The sequence below is a fragment of the Boleophthalmus pectinirostris genome, unplaced genomic scaffold (assembly GCF_026225935.1).
Source record: "Boleophthalmus pectinirostris isolate CB_2022bp ecotype Guang Dong unplaced genomic scaffold, ASM2622593v1 HiC_scaffold_18, whole genome shotgun sequence".
Lineage (NCBI taxonomy): Eukaryota > Metazoa > Chordata > Actinopteri > Gobiiformes > Gobiidae > Boleophthalmus > Boleophthalmus pectinirostris.
The window spans coordinates 12,390,277-12,407,212 of NW_026571133.1; the positions used below are offsets into that span (position 1 = coordinate 12,390,277).

The window sequence follows — 16,936 nt, forward strand, 5'->3', positions numbered from 1 at the left end:
GGTCTGCCATCTGCTTGTCTCCATGGAGATATTACAGCTGTACCTGTCATGTTTCACAGTATACCATTAAACATATGTATCACCATGGAGACAAGGAGTTGACAGCAAGCAAGGTAAATTACAGTTTTCCAGCTATAAAATAGTTTAATTAAATTCAAAATAGATAAATTAAATGCCATACTGTGGAACATGAACACCAAAGCAAAAGCAGCTCTTTGGAGAAAAGCAAGTAGTGTATTCTCCACTAGAAACATTACATAGTACATCTTTAAGTTCTCAAAAGAAAAATAGTTGTATTGTTTATAACACCACTCCAAAAATCAATGTTACTTAATTCCTGCTCATAAACTCTGCAACCGACTGAGCATAATGTTATTTTAAGGATGACCTTGAGGACAATTACTGAAGACAGAAGAAACTGTTGTTTTCCCCTATGTGTTAATGAGCCCTCTATGCCAAGGCCTAACAGACCGCCTTAACTACAGTACACTGCTTATGTATACTTGGTCTTTTTTGGGAGTAAGTGAGTCACAGGGAAAACACAATTAAAGCCGGAGGTCTTATTTGATTAGCTAATTTCATTTACAACATAATGTGTAAATCAGAGCTGGTTGGGCATGCAGGGTCAGAAAGCAGAGGGACATGCAGACAGGAGGAAAAGGATGTATAAATGTAATCTGAAGATGCAGTCTGTCCTAGTCTAAGCTGGAGTTACTGGCATGATTAGTGCTGTTCAGATGATTAAAAGATGGTATTTACAGTTTCATTTAAATGCATAGAAATTGTAATCAGCCATACAAATAATGAGAGGACTAATGTAGAAATCTTCAGTGATTATGTTAAATAAATATGAACAATTATTATAACCATTAAAATCTAGAAATAGGGTGAAATGAATCAATACTTTTAATAAAAAAGCAGCTAAATTATTTTTTTTGCTTCATGCTTTTGTACCATAAACCTAGTTTTGAAATCAGATATTGATTTGACCGTTACTTTTTTCAGAAGTACTAGTAGCATCACAAAATGTTAAATGACAAAATTGTATTATTCTGTGTTGAAAATGACATACTATTGTATTCAATTATGATTTCTTGGAAAAGGTAAAGAAACTCAGAGTAGAGCACTAATGCTTCAGTTCATTTTTACCATTTTATATTGATTAAAGAGTAGTTTGTCAAATGAAACAGAAAACGCACACCAAAATTCTTGTAGAGGTGCAAATGCAAGGAGCAACAAGATAAAAGTGAAAAAATGCACAGCACACTCAGATGGCCGATGTCCAAAAGCTTTTTTTTTTTTATTTTACATAACATTTTGGCAAAAAAAAAGCCTCCGTCAGAAATTGTACTGTGGTCCAAAGCAAGAAAAATATCTGGTGAAGTTTTTTTTTGCTGATACGTTATTTAAAAATACAAAAGTTTTTGGGCATCGGCCATCTGAGTGTGCTATGCATTTGTTCACTTTTAAAGAGTAGTTTGTGTCATTGCGAGATCTCCATTTGTATCGAGTATCAACCTTTTCTCTTGGTACTAGTGTTGTCACAATACTAGCTTTTCAATGTTGGTTTTGGTACTATGGAACAGACTTGATTGGCATACTCAATAAGAATACCACAGTGAATATATAAAAAAAGAAAACACTCTTTCTTAACACACTTAATACAAACTAAGGCAGTGACATTTTGAAATAGAAAATCAGAAACGGGTACAATATCTTTAGGCGCTGTGTAATTAATGACCTACTGGAAGGAATGAGAGGGATTAGTGTAAGACCATATTTGTACATAACTTTTTATCTCGTTGCCAGTGACAGCAAGTTTGTATTGGCATATCTCTGCAGCCACACATACTCCATCTGAGGATTATTACAGTAGACTCCTGCTTGTCTGCATCCCTCCACTCACCCGCGCCTCTCAGGTCCAAGTCCAGTCCAGGCTCTGTGCCAGTCCCCATGGGTGGTCCGGACCAGTCAAGTCTGTGGTCTTCAAATGCTCATATCCCTGCCACTTCTTTTGCTTTAGTCATGACTCAGTGTTGTGTCAAGGTTCCAACAAAAATCCAGTCAAAATGGATAACAACCATATTTTATTGTTCAATTTTGTAGCTTTATAACATCGGTTACTCCTAAAATAGTATCACTGTCAATAATGGTTTGATTGTTCCAACAAAATCTAAAGGAATAAGAGGAAGCTCAAAATCACAATTTGAATGGACACAATGAGAAAATCGCAAAGGCTGCAGTTTTTTAAGCACCATAATTTCCTTCATATAAACAAAATATCCTGTCTTATTCTGCATACAAACTCACACTGTAGCTTAGATCTGTGCAAAAATGTTCTGAGATGTGATTCTTGTATTAGTTTGTCATTTCACATTTCAGTCTTTTTGTCAGTTCTCTTGAAAGAGTTTGAAACAGCATCCTAATATTCAAACATAAATCGCAAATCAAATCGCAATGCTTGTCAGAAAAAAATGCATTTAGATATCGTTCCTAAACTATGCAGCTCTACACAAGACAGAAATATCATTATGGATTAAAACGGTAGCTCTGATTTTCTTCTTTCCGCTCTACTGTATTTGGTGTTTAAAATTTAATATTCTATTATGGTTGTGTTGATGTGTGAAGGTGTGTGCAGTTTAAAAACACAGTGGAGCAATTCCTGTATTACCACATGACATCACAAGGTGTTTTCTGTGTAAGAGAAGAACTCGGCCTATTTATGTATATAGGGTGTAGGTGTGTATAGGTATATATAGGTGTATATATATTATATTTATACATTTATACATTATAACATAGATTAGAAGTTACCATAATATGGGCCCTTTTAAATTTAGCAATATGAATATTGCTTCCACTGAACTGAACTTCCAAAAGCTGTCTAGTAATATTGCAATATATAGTTAACAATCCTGTCCCTGTGCATCCAACTATACAATCACCTCTCCATCCTCTTCTTCCTCGTCTTCCTCTTATTGCTCATAGCTGGTGAACCTTGGGGCAGGTATTGACTCATCAACACGGGCACATGCACCAGAGCAGCTTTAGCACATGAAAGGCCCCCAACTGATGAAAAACATAGTGCAACAATGCTTTGAAGTCTATCACTCATCCATCTAATGTAGGGATGTTTTCTGTTCCTCCGTCTATAACAGTCTGCTTCTGCCTGAAATCCTGAGAGAGAGAGAAGAAGAAGCGCTTCTGAGCGGGGAGTCCTTTGGCGGTGTTGAAAAAAATAGTCTCAAATATACTATATGCATCCAACATATTCAAAATTCAACCCTGCTTTGACACCAAACGCAGAAAATACTGACTTATGAATCCCAAATGATCTTTGCAATCTCAGAGCAACCCATGAAAACATTTAATCTATGCAGGAAACGCATAAATAGACAATGTTTGTGCGCTTGGTTCACAGTACTGTTGTAATTATATAGTGGTGAATATGGCAACTTTTATATTTTTCTAATTATTACTTTGTTTGATGGTAAATATTAATCACAGCAAAAGCAATACACACATTTCCATCCAAAATGAAGGGACAATTTAAGCACAGGGGACACATTTTTCTGATTTTAAACATTAATCCAATAAAATAAGGTCTTCTGTCTCCATGGTAATTAAACAAATATATGTTGTATTTATTCAATTGCAGGTGTTTTTATTTCTCAAAATTAGAGTAAAACATGCATTATTACTGTAAGCAAGTTCACGTCTCCACAGATCTGACCTGTAATTTGGCTTGGTGATGTGAGTTACTTGTGTCCATGGATCTAGTTAAATTAAATGCCATAGAGCATTTCAGGAAAAAAACAACATGGAATCAAGCAAGTGGTGGACCTTCTACTTGTAAAAATTTACACAGTGCGCCTTTAATTAGACAATGTTTACGTATGTCACATTTTCCCTATAGCAGCTCTGCCAAGACCCAGTTCCAAAACCTGTCCCAAAGCATTAAACTTCACCAAAATACCTATTCTAAAGCCTAAACCTATAACATCAACCTGATTGTGAAATAATAATAATCATCACAAATGCACATCTGCCAGTGTAACATCCAAAGTGGCTCTGGTGTAGCTACCATTTAAAACTGGAAGCAAAGATAAACAAATATAAAGGTAAATTACAATTGTTTCCAACCAAAAATGCTCTCACTGATAATATAATAATGCTGTTAATGTGCTTTGTCTGTTTTTATGCATCTATATTTTCTGTGTACAGGTGTTGAAACTTGAACTACTAAACTAAAACTACTAAAACACAACCTAAAACACACAAAACAATGCATTTGGTTTGTCCAGTGTGATTTTGATGTCCTTAATAAACATAAAATTAAAAACGTATGACATAACTGGGTTGGGGAAAATGTGCAAGTTACATCTGCTGTCCATGTCAATGCAGGCAGTAAAATTATAAACTTCTCCAAAGTAGTCCAACTAGATAAAACTTGTAGAAAAATAATGTAATTATATTGACTGCATATGCTGTTTAAGATCAGAATTGCCACATTGTACTATAGGGACTATGGGGATTTGGCTGGACAATAGAGCCTCAATCCTAAAAACAGGATTCCTCAAAAATGACCCCAAAAACAGAGAGCTCATTCAAATCTTTCTCAATGAAGAAATACTCACAGCAACAACGTTCACAGACTGTAGAATGAGACCAATTGTATGGGGCTCGGTGTGGAATCTGGAAAACTAATATTAATAGACTGAGAGTAGACCACAAGTGAGCCCCTGTTACAAAACGAGTGAGGGGACCATAGATACATGGGAAATATCTGGAAAAGTAAAAGTATTTTGAGTTATCTAAATGAGTACAGTGCATTTAAATCATTACTTGTTGCATCAATATTGCAACAGGGATAATATACTATAATAGTACCATATATCAAAGTACTACTAAACTACGGCTAATGCTACTACTATTACCACTCAAGTACACTGTATTTTTACAGACAATTTCACAATAAATGATAATAATTTATGCCACTGATGAACACAATAGTGCAGACCCAAATGCATATTATTGAAAGGCAACAAATAAATATAAGAATGTACCATCAATTAGCCATGAAGTTATTACTACTATTACTACTATCACCACTATTTATGACTATAACTACATTGACTGACAACAATGGGTCCTGAATGTTGTTTACATGTTTTTTTCAGCAGGGGTCCCATGTTTACGACGCCTCTGTGTTTCATATTTATGCAGCCTGGTACACTGTAATTATGCAAGTGGTAACATTAGTCTAAGCTTTACAAAAGAGTAATTAGATCTGTGATGCTAAACAGGTCATTGATGTTGATTAACCCAGTGTGGGGCTGTGTTCTTCACCTGCTCTAAAAGAGGATAGGTGCATCAGTGTTGTGCTTATGGTTTTGTTAGAAACAATGGAGCCATAAAACAAACTGTGTGCTAAATAGCAAGACAGCCCTGATGCTTTTCAATTACACCATAGTAAAAATGTGACATTAGTTTATGCCATCAATTACAACAATTATAATTATCAAAGAGAAGTGACCATTTAACATCCAAATAAATTGTTTTAGTTTGGTCCTTCAAACATTTTTTAATGAATAAAGAAATGGGTGAGAAAGTATTCTGTACAAAGGCTCTTAATTTTGTTTGTTTGCAATAGCACTTGGTTTGTGCCAGGTTTAAATTAACTGCTAAATATTTCATTTTAAAAATAAAAAAAATACCAGGATTCATTATTTAACTTTTTTTTTTACTAAGTGAATCCCTTGGGTTCTAAGCTCACTTGTTCTCCCTAACAATTATAAAAATGCACAAAATGAGACATATATTTCAACTTGTAACAAAAAGTTAAGCTCTCCTTAATATATTTTCAAAAGTCAACATAATTATTTAAGATGGAGTTAAAATGACATTACACTTTGAATAACATTGAACCTGTCCATACATTTTTATATGAAAGTAGTTTAGGGCATATGTGGAAGAGTGATGAGGTGGCTCCTCATGTCTGTCTGTCTTCCTGTTACGATAGGTTCTCTCTTTGTTTAGATAACCCAGACCGAATGCATAAACTAGACATTTCAACTAACTACCTAACTAACTAATTAACCCCCTTTAAAGTCCAGTCCTAAGAAAATGTTATTATACTTTTTAATCACCCACCTCTACCTTCCATTTGCAGTGGGCCTCTCTCCACCCTGGATGCTGCTTTCTTGTGTATGGGGTTTTCTGAGCCCATCCTCGGCCTGGGTAGTGGATGGTGGCGCTGGTTGAAGGAGGGGGGTAAACTTGGGGCCAGCTCTGTGAAAATGCCCCATGGTTCCAAAAGTCCTGGTCACTCGGGGTATTCCTCCACGGATCGTCCAGACCGCTGTACGAGAACATTCTTTACAGACAAGAAGATAACAATTAGTCTGGGAATAAAGCAGCCGTGTGGGGTCTTTATCATGATGATTTCTGACCTGCATTATTTGGCTGTTTTTAAGAAGACATTTATGCATTCAATCATTTGATCACTGTCAAATGCTTGAATTAGATTTGATCATTTTGTCACAAAGTGCTGCTTTTCAAGGCTGCATATTATGCTATTGTCTGATCTGTGGAGTGTTATTTTTCATTCACACATGTCTAACACCCAAACTCTGCATATTTAGGCTGAGCTCTTCTCTCAAACTGAAATGCTGCAATGTTTTTTTTTAAAGTTCATACACCTTTATTAGAATCATTCTGATAATTTCAGCCCTGGAATTGCCAATCTCTATTGAACAAAAGGTGAACGTAGCTGTTAAATTGAAAACTACCATTACATGACATCACAACAGAGTATTTTGAGTGAAATATGTGAATGAAAAAACACTACTCAGGTTTCTGGAGAGGTAACAACATTATGTGTAATACATGGCCTTTAAAGGAGAGACATTATATAAAATTGGCATTTAGGAGACATGTTAACTTACTCAAGAGTTATATTTGAATAATTCATGGATGTTTTGTAATTCTGGTTCATCAGCAGTAGTATGTTTTCAATAATGAATGTGAAACCTGTCAGATAAATGCATAAGGATTCCAACGGCTATAGCACTGTTTAAATAATGCTAAAACAATAGCTGCTGTGCAGAGATGTGTGACAAACCAGTGTGAAAATGCTGTACCACTAGGGATGTAACAATAACCGAAATATCCTGATATCATATTGTCAAAGTTCTCACAATAACATCGTGGACCATCACGATATATCAAATTACAAGAAGAGTTATGGTGCAGCAATAGACAGAGGGAACTACATCGACCATGATCCTTTGCTCCATTTCAGTGTCAACTACATGAAATAACAGTTCTAAGCACTTTTAAGTCTTAGTTCTTTGGATTAAGTCTTGTCAAGATATTTTAAAAGGAAAAAGTAGCATATTAACAGTTTTGACAAAATATCACAATAAATATCGTACCGTGAGATGTATATTGTGAAAATATTGTACCGAGAGATTTGAATATTGTTACATCACTAATCATGAGCCTCCCCACCATATCATGATATCGCAATAAATATTGTATCGTAAGGTTCATACCTTGATGATATCGTATCCTGAGAGTCGGATATCGTTACACCCCTATGTACCACAGAAATTGAAGACGTGCAGAATAAATGATAATCTTTGATATGAATCACACTACCAGATGCCACAGAATTAACAACATGACAAAGGGCATATTTAATCTCATCAGTGCGGATTTCACTGTAGTTTTGGGACATTTTAGTCTTCTATATTAATGGTCCTTGATGTAGTAATTTCTGAAAAAAAATGTGAACATGTATGAATATAAATGAGCAAACTTGATTTTAGTGTGACGTGTAGAATGGTTCAAAGCATTGTACAGTCTGACCAGTGACCACACGTCTTACCAAGAGTCATTTGAGAAAGAAAAAAATCCAGTTCAAAACATTTCTGCCTTTCCTTCCTGCTTGTAATTACAAAAGATTTGAGCTAAAACATGTTGATTGTCATTAGCAGGTTGCCTTTTCCAAATCAAAAAGTTTGTCAGATCATTTTGAAATTTGAATAATTAGAGTTACTTTTTTAATCCAGCCGTACTTGAACTCACTCACTCATGCCTTAAATTAAACATACCAATTACTTCTTTTGTTACGAGCTGAAATGAAGACCATGGCCACTGTTGGATAGCACAGCGGAGACTTGGCTGTAACTACATTAAGGCCAGCTAAGCTCAAATCAACAATAGCTGATGGTCCCGAGGGGGGGCACGAGGGGCGCAAACGCAAGCAGCTAAGTAAGTACTTCATATCCAAATTATAATATTTGAGTGCAAATTAGCTGTCACTGCCTTTGGAGTACTAATAGAGACTACACGCAAAAGAGGGACTTGTACAACTGCTGCTACAATGCGGAACTGATTGAACACAAAGAGAAAGTAAGTGAGACAGAGGCGGAGAAGCTGTGATTATAATCTTTTTTCTTCTCCCCTCTTCCTATGGAGGAGGTTAATTGGTGAATCCAGCTGTCCGAGCAAGTAGCAGGCACTATTTAATTGCCTCTTCGGACCACAAACTTTGCAGAATTATCCCTGTTGTGGAGTTTTCAAGTCAGTCCTATAGCTATGTTTTGTTTTCCCATGAAACAGCAAAATAATATCATCATGAAAACTAAGCTTGTGCTAAGGTTGTGCTATTAATTAACAATATTTTAATGTTTAATGTAAATTCTGAGCAAATTGTAAAGCGGCTTGAGCTCTATATAAAACAAATGCACCATTGTCATTATCATTTAAAATCACTAACAACAATTAATTTAGTATTACAAAAATATTGAGACAAGCAGATTACAGATCCGTGGAGAGGTGACCCCGCTAACAGTGCCTTAATGCCGTACTGTGGGAAATTTTAGGCAAATCAATAGCATTTCCATGGAGACAAGCAGAAGAAAAGTTACATAAAAAGGGGCTATAATACACTATTTTCAGATTTATGTTATAATGTTTCCTCATTACAAACACACCTGGAGTTGTGTTTTGTTTCATTCACTCATGTTTAATACACAAATTCTGCATATTTAAGATGAGTTCTTCTCTCATAACTGAAAATGCTCTGTCCACCTTTGGCAACACAGGGAGTGCTCCGCTGTGTTTTTAAACTCTATACACCTTTACTAGAATCATTTGGATAATTTTAGCTCTGGCATTGCCTATCTCTATTGAACAAAAGGTGACATCACAACGTGGGACAGAGCATGTGCAAATGAAATAAAACACAATACGTTGAGTCGGTCGCAGGATTATAACATGGCTTCAGTTTTGTGTAATATAGGACCTTTAACAAAGACTAAAAATGGACTGACGGTGTTGTTAAACATCAGTAAATGAAAACATAACTTATACATTCCATGTTTTAGTAGGATAATGAGCCAAAAATGTTAACCTGTTACAAATAAAAGTGTTTAATTACTGCTGAAAACAATGGCCTTGCTCTATTTTGTGAATTCCCAAACAACTATGTATAAAATGTGGGGGTGGTGTGGACTATGTTTTGTGAGCTAAGCAGAAGAGGTTTTGTCCATCCAGCAGCATTTTTTCACAGAGACTCACTGCGAACAAGTGCTGTGTCTGTCTATGTTCAGCCCAAGTCTTTGTTTGGGGTTAGACAGCCCCTCTGTCTGCCCATGAGCAAGGCATCTCTAAAGAAAGAATAGACTGGTATGAACTATGCCCAAGTTTCTGGATGTAACGCAAAATTGTCTTAAATACATTGTCTAGGACCCAAACTGGGAACAGCACCACCAAAATTAATTGAATGATTCAAGTTTTTTATTTTATTTTATTTATTTATTTTATTATTATATAATATATATATATATATATATATATATATATATATAGTAGTCTTAGTCTGGAATTTGATGAGTACATACTGGAAAGGACTTGAAAAAAAGTACAAAGAAGCAAGACTTATATATATTTTATGACTTGTTACATATTTTATCATCAATTACAAACATACTATAAATGTGTTATATAACATTTGTTTGGCGTTACATAAGTTTCATTTATAATTCATTTTTGTCTAATCTTTTTATTTTTATATAAAACATAAGTGGCCTATTCTATCATGATCAACCTCACCTCAAAGTGTAACTTTATCTACATCTTTCAGCAATTAGCCCCCTTCCCCCCTCCCTCCTCAATTACCAACACATGCCCCATTACTGATATATGGCTCAAATTGGCAAATAAAACCATCAGCCCTGTGACAGTCACATCCCAAACACATGATGCTAAAAGGTAGATGATTATTTTACCTGCAGTCTTTTAAAGGTGAACAAGTCCCTTGTTTCTGGGCTGGGATGTTGTTGGTCACCTGAGAAGGAAGTGCAGAAGACAATAGGAGTCCTGCTGCTCTAAGGGTCCCATGATAGAGACAGTACAAAGCCCTAAAGAGTGACTATTCCGCAATAAATTCTTTACTAATTTAAATGGTCACATTTTTATATAGCGCTTTTCCACCTTCAAGGCACTGAAAGCGCTTTACAACAAGGAACCACTCACACATTCATTCATACACTAGTGTACGCAGACACTAGGGGTGAGGTAGGTTAAGTGTCTTGCCAAAGGACACAACAACAGCATTCAGCTGTGGAAGCTAGAATCACACCAGCAGAGTCAGTGGATAAACATCACTGGTTGAGCTGTTTATGTAGAGAGCGGGATTCAAACCACCTTTGGATCAGTGGACAAACGCTTTACCAACTGAGCTACTGTCGCTACACTAATTTACAGATGTAACTCTCTCTGCAGTAAGATATAAATAAATGTCCTAGATATGACCCAGAATTTACTCTTGTGAGCTTTTAGCCATGTAAGAACTATGTTACCTGATCAAAAACATACACAGAGTTGCGTTTTGTTTCACACATGTTTGAGTAATGTGGACATGTCTGTCCACATCTCCAAAGCTCAAAATGCTCACTTCCACCTTGTGATGTCATTAAATGGTAGTTTTTATGTAAACAGCTACCTTTTACCTAGTTCAAGAGAGATTAAATTGTCCAAATAGTTCTAGCAGTGGTGGATTTAGGATTTTTTTTTTGAAACATGGGCCATTAAGGGGCCTAGTACAGGGTACATCCAAGCACACAAATGATTAATTCAGTACAGTGCAAATACAAGCGCAGACAGTAAAAAAAAAGCCCTCCACAGGTCTGTTTCTTCCCCCATTAAGTTGTACTGACATAATAGGTCTACTGCCACCAAGAGCTCAGCGTAAATACACAAAGTTTGTATGTGAATGAAACACAAACACAACACCAGGTATGTTTTGATGAGGAAACAACATTATAACATATATCAGAAACTAGCATAACATGGCTTAAAGCTCACTCGAGTCTTTAACTGGTCACTAGTTTCTTCCTATCCAGCCATAAAATCCACCATTATAGTTTGGTTTATTTAAATTCTCTGCCACCTGCCTCTGTACCTGTCTGGAGTACAGTCCTTGTCACACACACACTACCTTCACTTCACCTTCTATAGCAGAAGTCTCATTAAAAGCTCTCCCATAGATGTAGACCACAGCTCTAGCCCTTTATCTCGATCAGTGCTTCACTCCAGCCCTGTGTCTTATAGTGTCTTTGTGGATAAGCTGTCATCTATGAAGCCCTTATTTATTTGTCTTTTTACTCTTAATTCTGTCTCTTCTGTCCCCTCCGGCTTCCTGTAGCGCCAAGAACAAGAGCAACCTGCAGGTTTTGGTCCGCTGTGGTCAGGAAGTGAGTCAGTGAGCCCAGATAATGAAGAGGAGCGCAGAATACACAAGAAAAATCCTTACTTCAAGAAAAACAACATTTACTGGCTATAATGACTCGCTGTCGGTTGCAGGGAATAAATTAAGAATTAGATATTATTTTTAACAGTGATTACATAATTAATTTACCGCTTTGGTCAAAAAATAAACTTGAGGAAATTCAAAAGAAGTGACTAAATTTTTCTTAATCAGTTTAACAAAAATATGTTTTCTATTTGCCAACATTACTGGAGTAACACAAAGAGAACTAATTTAGACTATACAATATATCGATATTCAATATAGTTGGAACAGTATATTTTTGGGGTCAACATTTATTGTGTTTATTAATTAATTCATAATTTAAATTAATTAATGTATTTAGTTTTATTGCAGTTTGCGGTTTTTAACAGTATTATACATTTATAATACTTCTATAATTATTCTTGTGGTTTAAATCTGCTTTAGGGTTTTTGTGTCAGTCGCATGAATTAGATTCAATGTTATGGTTTGTCATCTGTATTTACTTCAGCAGTATATTGTACTTTAAGATGTATTATCGTGACAGGCCTAACAAAGCTAGAACTAAACAAACACAAAACCAGATTTAATGCCAAACTTAAAGGTGCACTATGTAACTTTTTGATTGGGGGTCCGTCACCTGCTTGTTTCTATGGATATGTCATTGCTCTGCCTGGAATGTTCCAGAGTATGATATTAAACAGCTCTACTTTACATTTATTCAATTACAGGTGTTTCTATTACTCAAAAATTGCTAGAATAGAAAACTGGCATTATGACTGTGTGCGGGGTTGCTTCTACACAGAGCTGAAACTGTGGTCTAAACTTGGTCTAATTTGGTCTCCATGAAGATAGAAAGATTTAATGCCATACTGTGAAACATCCTGGACAAAGTGATAACATTTCCATGGAGAAAACTATCTGATGTAGCCAGGCCGGCGCCACCTAGTGCCTCTGCTCAATTTCATTTCTCTCCAGCGACTAGATCAAAATACATTAGACGATTCGCAAAATCCCCGGAAGTGCAAGTTCGGGCACCAGCCAATCAGAGAAGAGCCATATATTCTGTGTTGTCAACGATTCCTGAGATCGAGGATTTAAAGCCAGAATAAAGAGAATGTTTGGTGAATTTTATCAAGGGGAAAGACGTTATTGCCCTTCTTCCTACATGATTTGGGAAAAACTTAATATACCAGGTAGCCCCGTTAGCAGTACATAACATATGTCACGACCAAATAGCAGCGATTGGTTAAATGACAAAAAGTACCCGCCTACCATCGCGCAAACGAAATTCTAACACTGTGAGGTCAGATGGTTTCTACAAAGTGAAACCGGCTGATGAATCAGGCTATATTTGATGGACCCTTCACCAGAAAAAAAATACACATTGCACAATAAAAAAAACAGCACTTTGTGACAAAATCAGACCACTGCACTCTACTGAAAAAAAAATAAATAAATTATCAATCACAAACTTGTGTCTAATATAGAATACAAGTGCCAAAGGGTTTGTGAGAGCTAAGAACAAGTTAGAGCTGCAGTTTAAAAACCAATGTCCTCCTTTCATGTTTTAAAAATCATGTATATGGGGTTGGAAGATTAATTGCAATTAGCAAAAGAACAAATATGATTCATAATTTCCTTAACAAACAACAAAATCTCCAGTCTTATTCTGGGAAAAAAAAAACTGCTAACCCTGTGTCTTACATCTGTGCACATGTCCTGAAATGTGATTCTTGTATTAGTCCGCCAGGTCATTTCAGTTCATAGTCTCTGTCAGTTCTTCTGTACATGTTTAAAATGTGGACTTTGAACAGAATCCTATAATTAAACCATAAATCACCAATCAAATCACAATTGCAATGCTTGTCAAAAACAAATTGCAATTACATGTTTTCCCCACATTGTTCAGCTCTAATCATACAGCCTAATCTTGATGGTTATTTTGAAGATTAATATCAACTTTGCATCAAGGCCGATTCTTGCTATTACTAAGTCCCCAAATAAGGACTTTAGCTTCATTCATCAAGTGTCCAAATGCTTTATGGCCGTCTTAAAGTTTGAAACGAGCTTGAAACGAGCTGCTTTGCATGGCTACAGATGCAAATTATGTTTATTAATAACCTTAGTAATTCAATAGTGGAAAATTACTGTGTTAATTTTACTACAAAGTTATAGAGCATGTCCAGTTTTGGCTTAGAAAAGTTTAATCAATTTGTCATTCCTCTCCCAGCTGTCTCATTATTTGGTTCAGTCACAGTGCAATTTCAAGGGGTCGTTGTTATTAATAAAGGCAGTGAAAATTTATTTTATTTCCTTTTGTTTTCACTAAGCACCAGCACAAACACAGTTGGGATTGTCTATATTTTATTCTGCAACAGATCGAACTTCAAAAAAATGTTATCATGACAGGCCTAAGTACAAGAATTTAATTCTTAAAGGCACTGTATAGATAATTTTAAAGGATTTGCTGTGATCCAAAGTTATTCCTCACTTACCTTATGAATTCTGAGCATCCTAATGATCCACCCTGATTAGTTTATAAGCACTTTTCACAACTGTCAGAGTAAAGCTAACAACAATGCTTTAATGCAGATAGTACGCCGGAAATGTTATGAATTTGCTAAATTGAATGCTGTTTTTCACACTGCTGTTACAGATGCGTTGAGATCAGGTCAAATTGTGGTCTCAGATATTTAAAAAAGACTGATCCATGAGACGTTAACAACAGTCAGGGGTTCGCAGTTTTTTTCTGTCTTGAGTTTTTGGGCTAGACACTTTACATCCATGTTGCTAGCCCTGTCATGATAATTACTATATTAATTTTTCATTCAGTATATTAAAACTGGGGTTAATATTTATCATGTGTACATTTTATTGGTACTACTGTACTACTATTATTTTTTATTTTTTTGGCTATATGTCTAAGTCTATGACTCATTACAGATGCGAACACAGAACTTAAGTGTTTCATTCTGCTATTTATTTGTTTATTTATTGCAGGTTATGATTTTACCTGTTTTGGATTATTGATTCAGTGGCATAAATTAGCTCCAATATTATCGTTTATTGCCCACATTTACTTTCAAACTTACCATACTTCAAAATTTGCTGTCGTGACAGGCCTACATGTGACTAGCACTCACACTTCACCGCAAGAAGGGTTTCCCCATCAACACAAAACAAGCACCAGTTAAGGTAGTCAAGACTAAACTGAGCTCAAGATCATGGAGCACTGTACGGCACCAGCTCACTGCAAGGATGGCTCAAATGCAGAGAAAGTTTACCTTATATGAGACATGATTATAAGTAATAAGTGGGAGTGAATAAAAGTAGGTAATAGGTACAGAAGATAATAATAATAATAATATGATCATAATAAGAATAATAATCATAATCATAAATAACACTATCATAAACAGGTATTTTCAAAGTAGTACTACTGAACAAATTTAAAGGTATGCAAACCTACTTATACATAATAACTAATTTCCAGCCAAAACAACCACTATACTGTTTGTATGTTCATTCAATCAGGCTTCAAAGCAAAGCAGACACAGGAAGAGGCTGCAGACCGTGATGAACATTGGCTCGCTTCACCAGAGAGCACCACAGAGGGGAGAGAAAGAGAGGGACTAGACCAGACCACTTTGAAGTCAGCTCCTGGACCAGACCAAGTGTCCTGTCTTACACCACATCACTCTGTGTACAGCTGAGGCACGCTGACAGACAGGTAATACAGCATGAAATATGATCCTAATACGATTTATTTTATATCAGCTTATAATGAATCAACCAATGCTTTATTTATAAACCTTCAAACTCTGAAAGTTTACGATTTAGTCGACCTTTACACTTTGAAAATCATGTACAAAGTAAACAACAACCTCTCAATCTCTTGTCAAAATCATTACAGAATATGTTTAAAATCCAAAATAGACAATATGAGCTCAGAAGTACAGCGATGTTTATCCAAAAAAATACATAAATAAATAAAACTAAAAATCTGAACAAACTTTATGAAATGCTGTATATCTTTTAAAGAGGTGGAGCTCTGGAACAACTTTACAGAAGACCTAAAATTGTGCACCACTCTCTTCCATTTTATAAAGAAGTTTAAATATTTAACTGTGTTTGTGATATAGTACTTTGTTGTACTGTTATTGATTTGTTACTGATTTGTTTGTTTCCTCTTGCTGTATTTATGCTGTATTTATAATAAGCTCAAGCTTCAACCTACACCTTTTCGGTCAGTGTATGTTAAATATGACAGACATAATGTCAGAATAAACCTGGGACTGAAATTAATCAATCAGTAAATCTATCTATCTATCTATCTGTAGTAATTTGACAGTACAGTTAAAAATGTCAGCATCATGGATTTGGTTTAGTAATTTGTTAAAGGTACATTATATAACTTTTTGTTTGGGGTCTTTTACCTCCTTGTTTCTATGGATATGTCATTGCTCTGCTTGGAAAGTTCCACTGTATGACATTAAACAACTCTACCTCACATTTATTCAATTACAAGTGTTTCTATTACTCAAAAATACCTACAAAAACAGGCATTCTGACCATGAGCAAGGGTTGCCTCTCCACAGATCTGACCGGTAACTTGGTCTGGTTTGATTTCCATGAAGATAGAAAGGTTTAATACCATACTGTGTGACTAACAGGCCAGATTAAGTGATAACATCTCCATGAAGAACAGCATCTGACGGACCCTTCACCAGAAAACTATGTAGTAAATTCTTAAACTAAATACTAAGCTGACTCAAATTCAAGTGTGAAAATAACATTGGCCACTAGATGGTGCTGTAAACACTTCTCCTATTTAAATTAGATTGGAGGCTTCAGTGTCTGTCTATTGCTTTGATCACTTCTCTAAATCTGAGTCAGACTTCAGTCATTTTTATGTTGCTCAATGTAAACAAGCGTTGTGCAAAAAAAAAAAAAAAAAAATCACACGTTTTTGCGCCCGTTCATGCAGAGATTCTCAAATGCACACTTTTCATACAATCAACTTCTCTATTTTCTGCACACTTCACTTAGGTCCTTGCGCACCACTCCATCAGAGGAAATAGCCACACGCATAAGGGCAAAACAGTGTCGCTACATCTTATATTATGAGTAAGT

The 16,936-nt window shown here is 35.7% G+C and overlaps 1 protein-coding gene across 9 annotated transcripts in view; it reads right to left on the reverse strand.

Annotated features, from left to right (window-relative positions):
• tfec (transcription factor EC) overlaps nt 1-16,936 on the reverse strand; it is a 61,268-nt gene that overhangs the window by 33,931 nt on the left and 10,401 nt on the right. For 7 of the 9 annotated variants that reach the window (XM_055154151.1, XM_055154159.1, XM_055154156.1 and 4 more), the window contains one exon: nt 6,154-6,376. In XM_055154151.1, coding sequence (XP_055010126.1) covers nt 6,154-6,375 — 222 coding nt within the window. In that variant the 5' untranslated portion in view covers nt 6,376. Of the gene's footprint in view, nt 1-6,153; nt 6,377-10,298; nt 10,358-16,936 lie in introns of all 9 variants that reach the window. The other 2 variants (XM_055154153.1, XM_055154154.1) reach the window with 2 other exon arrangements.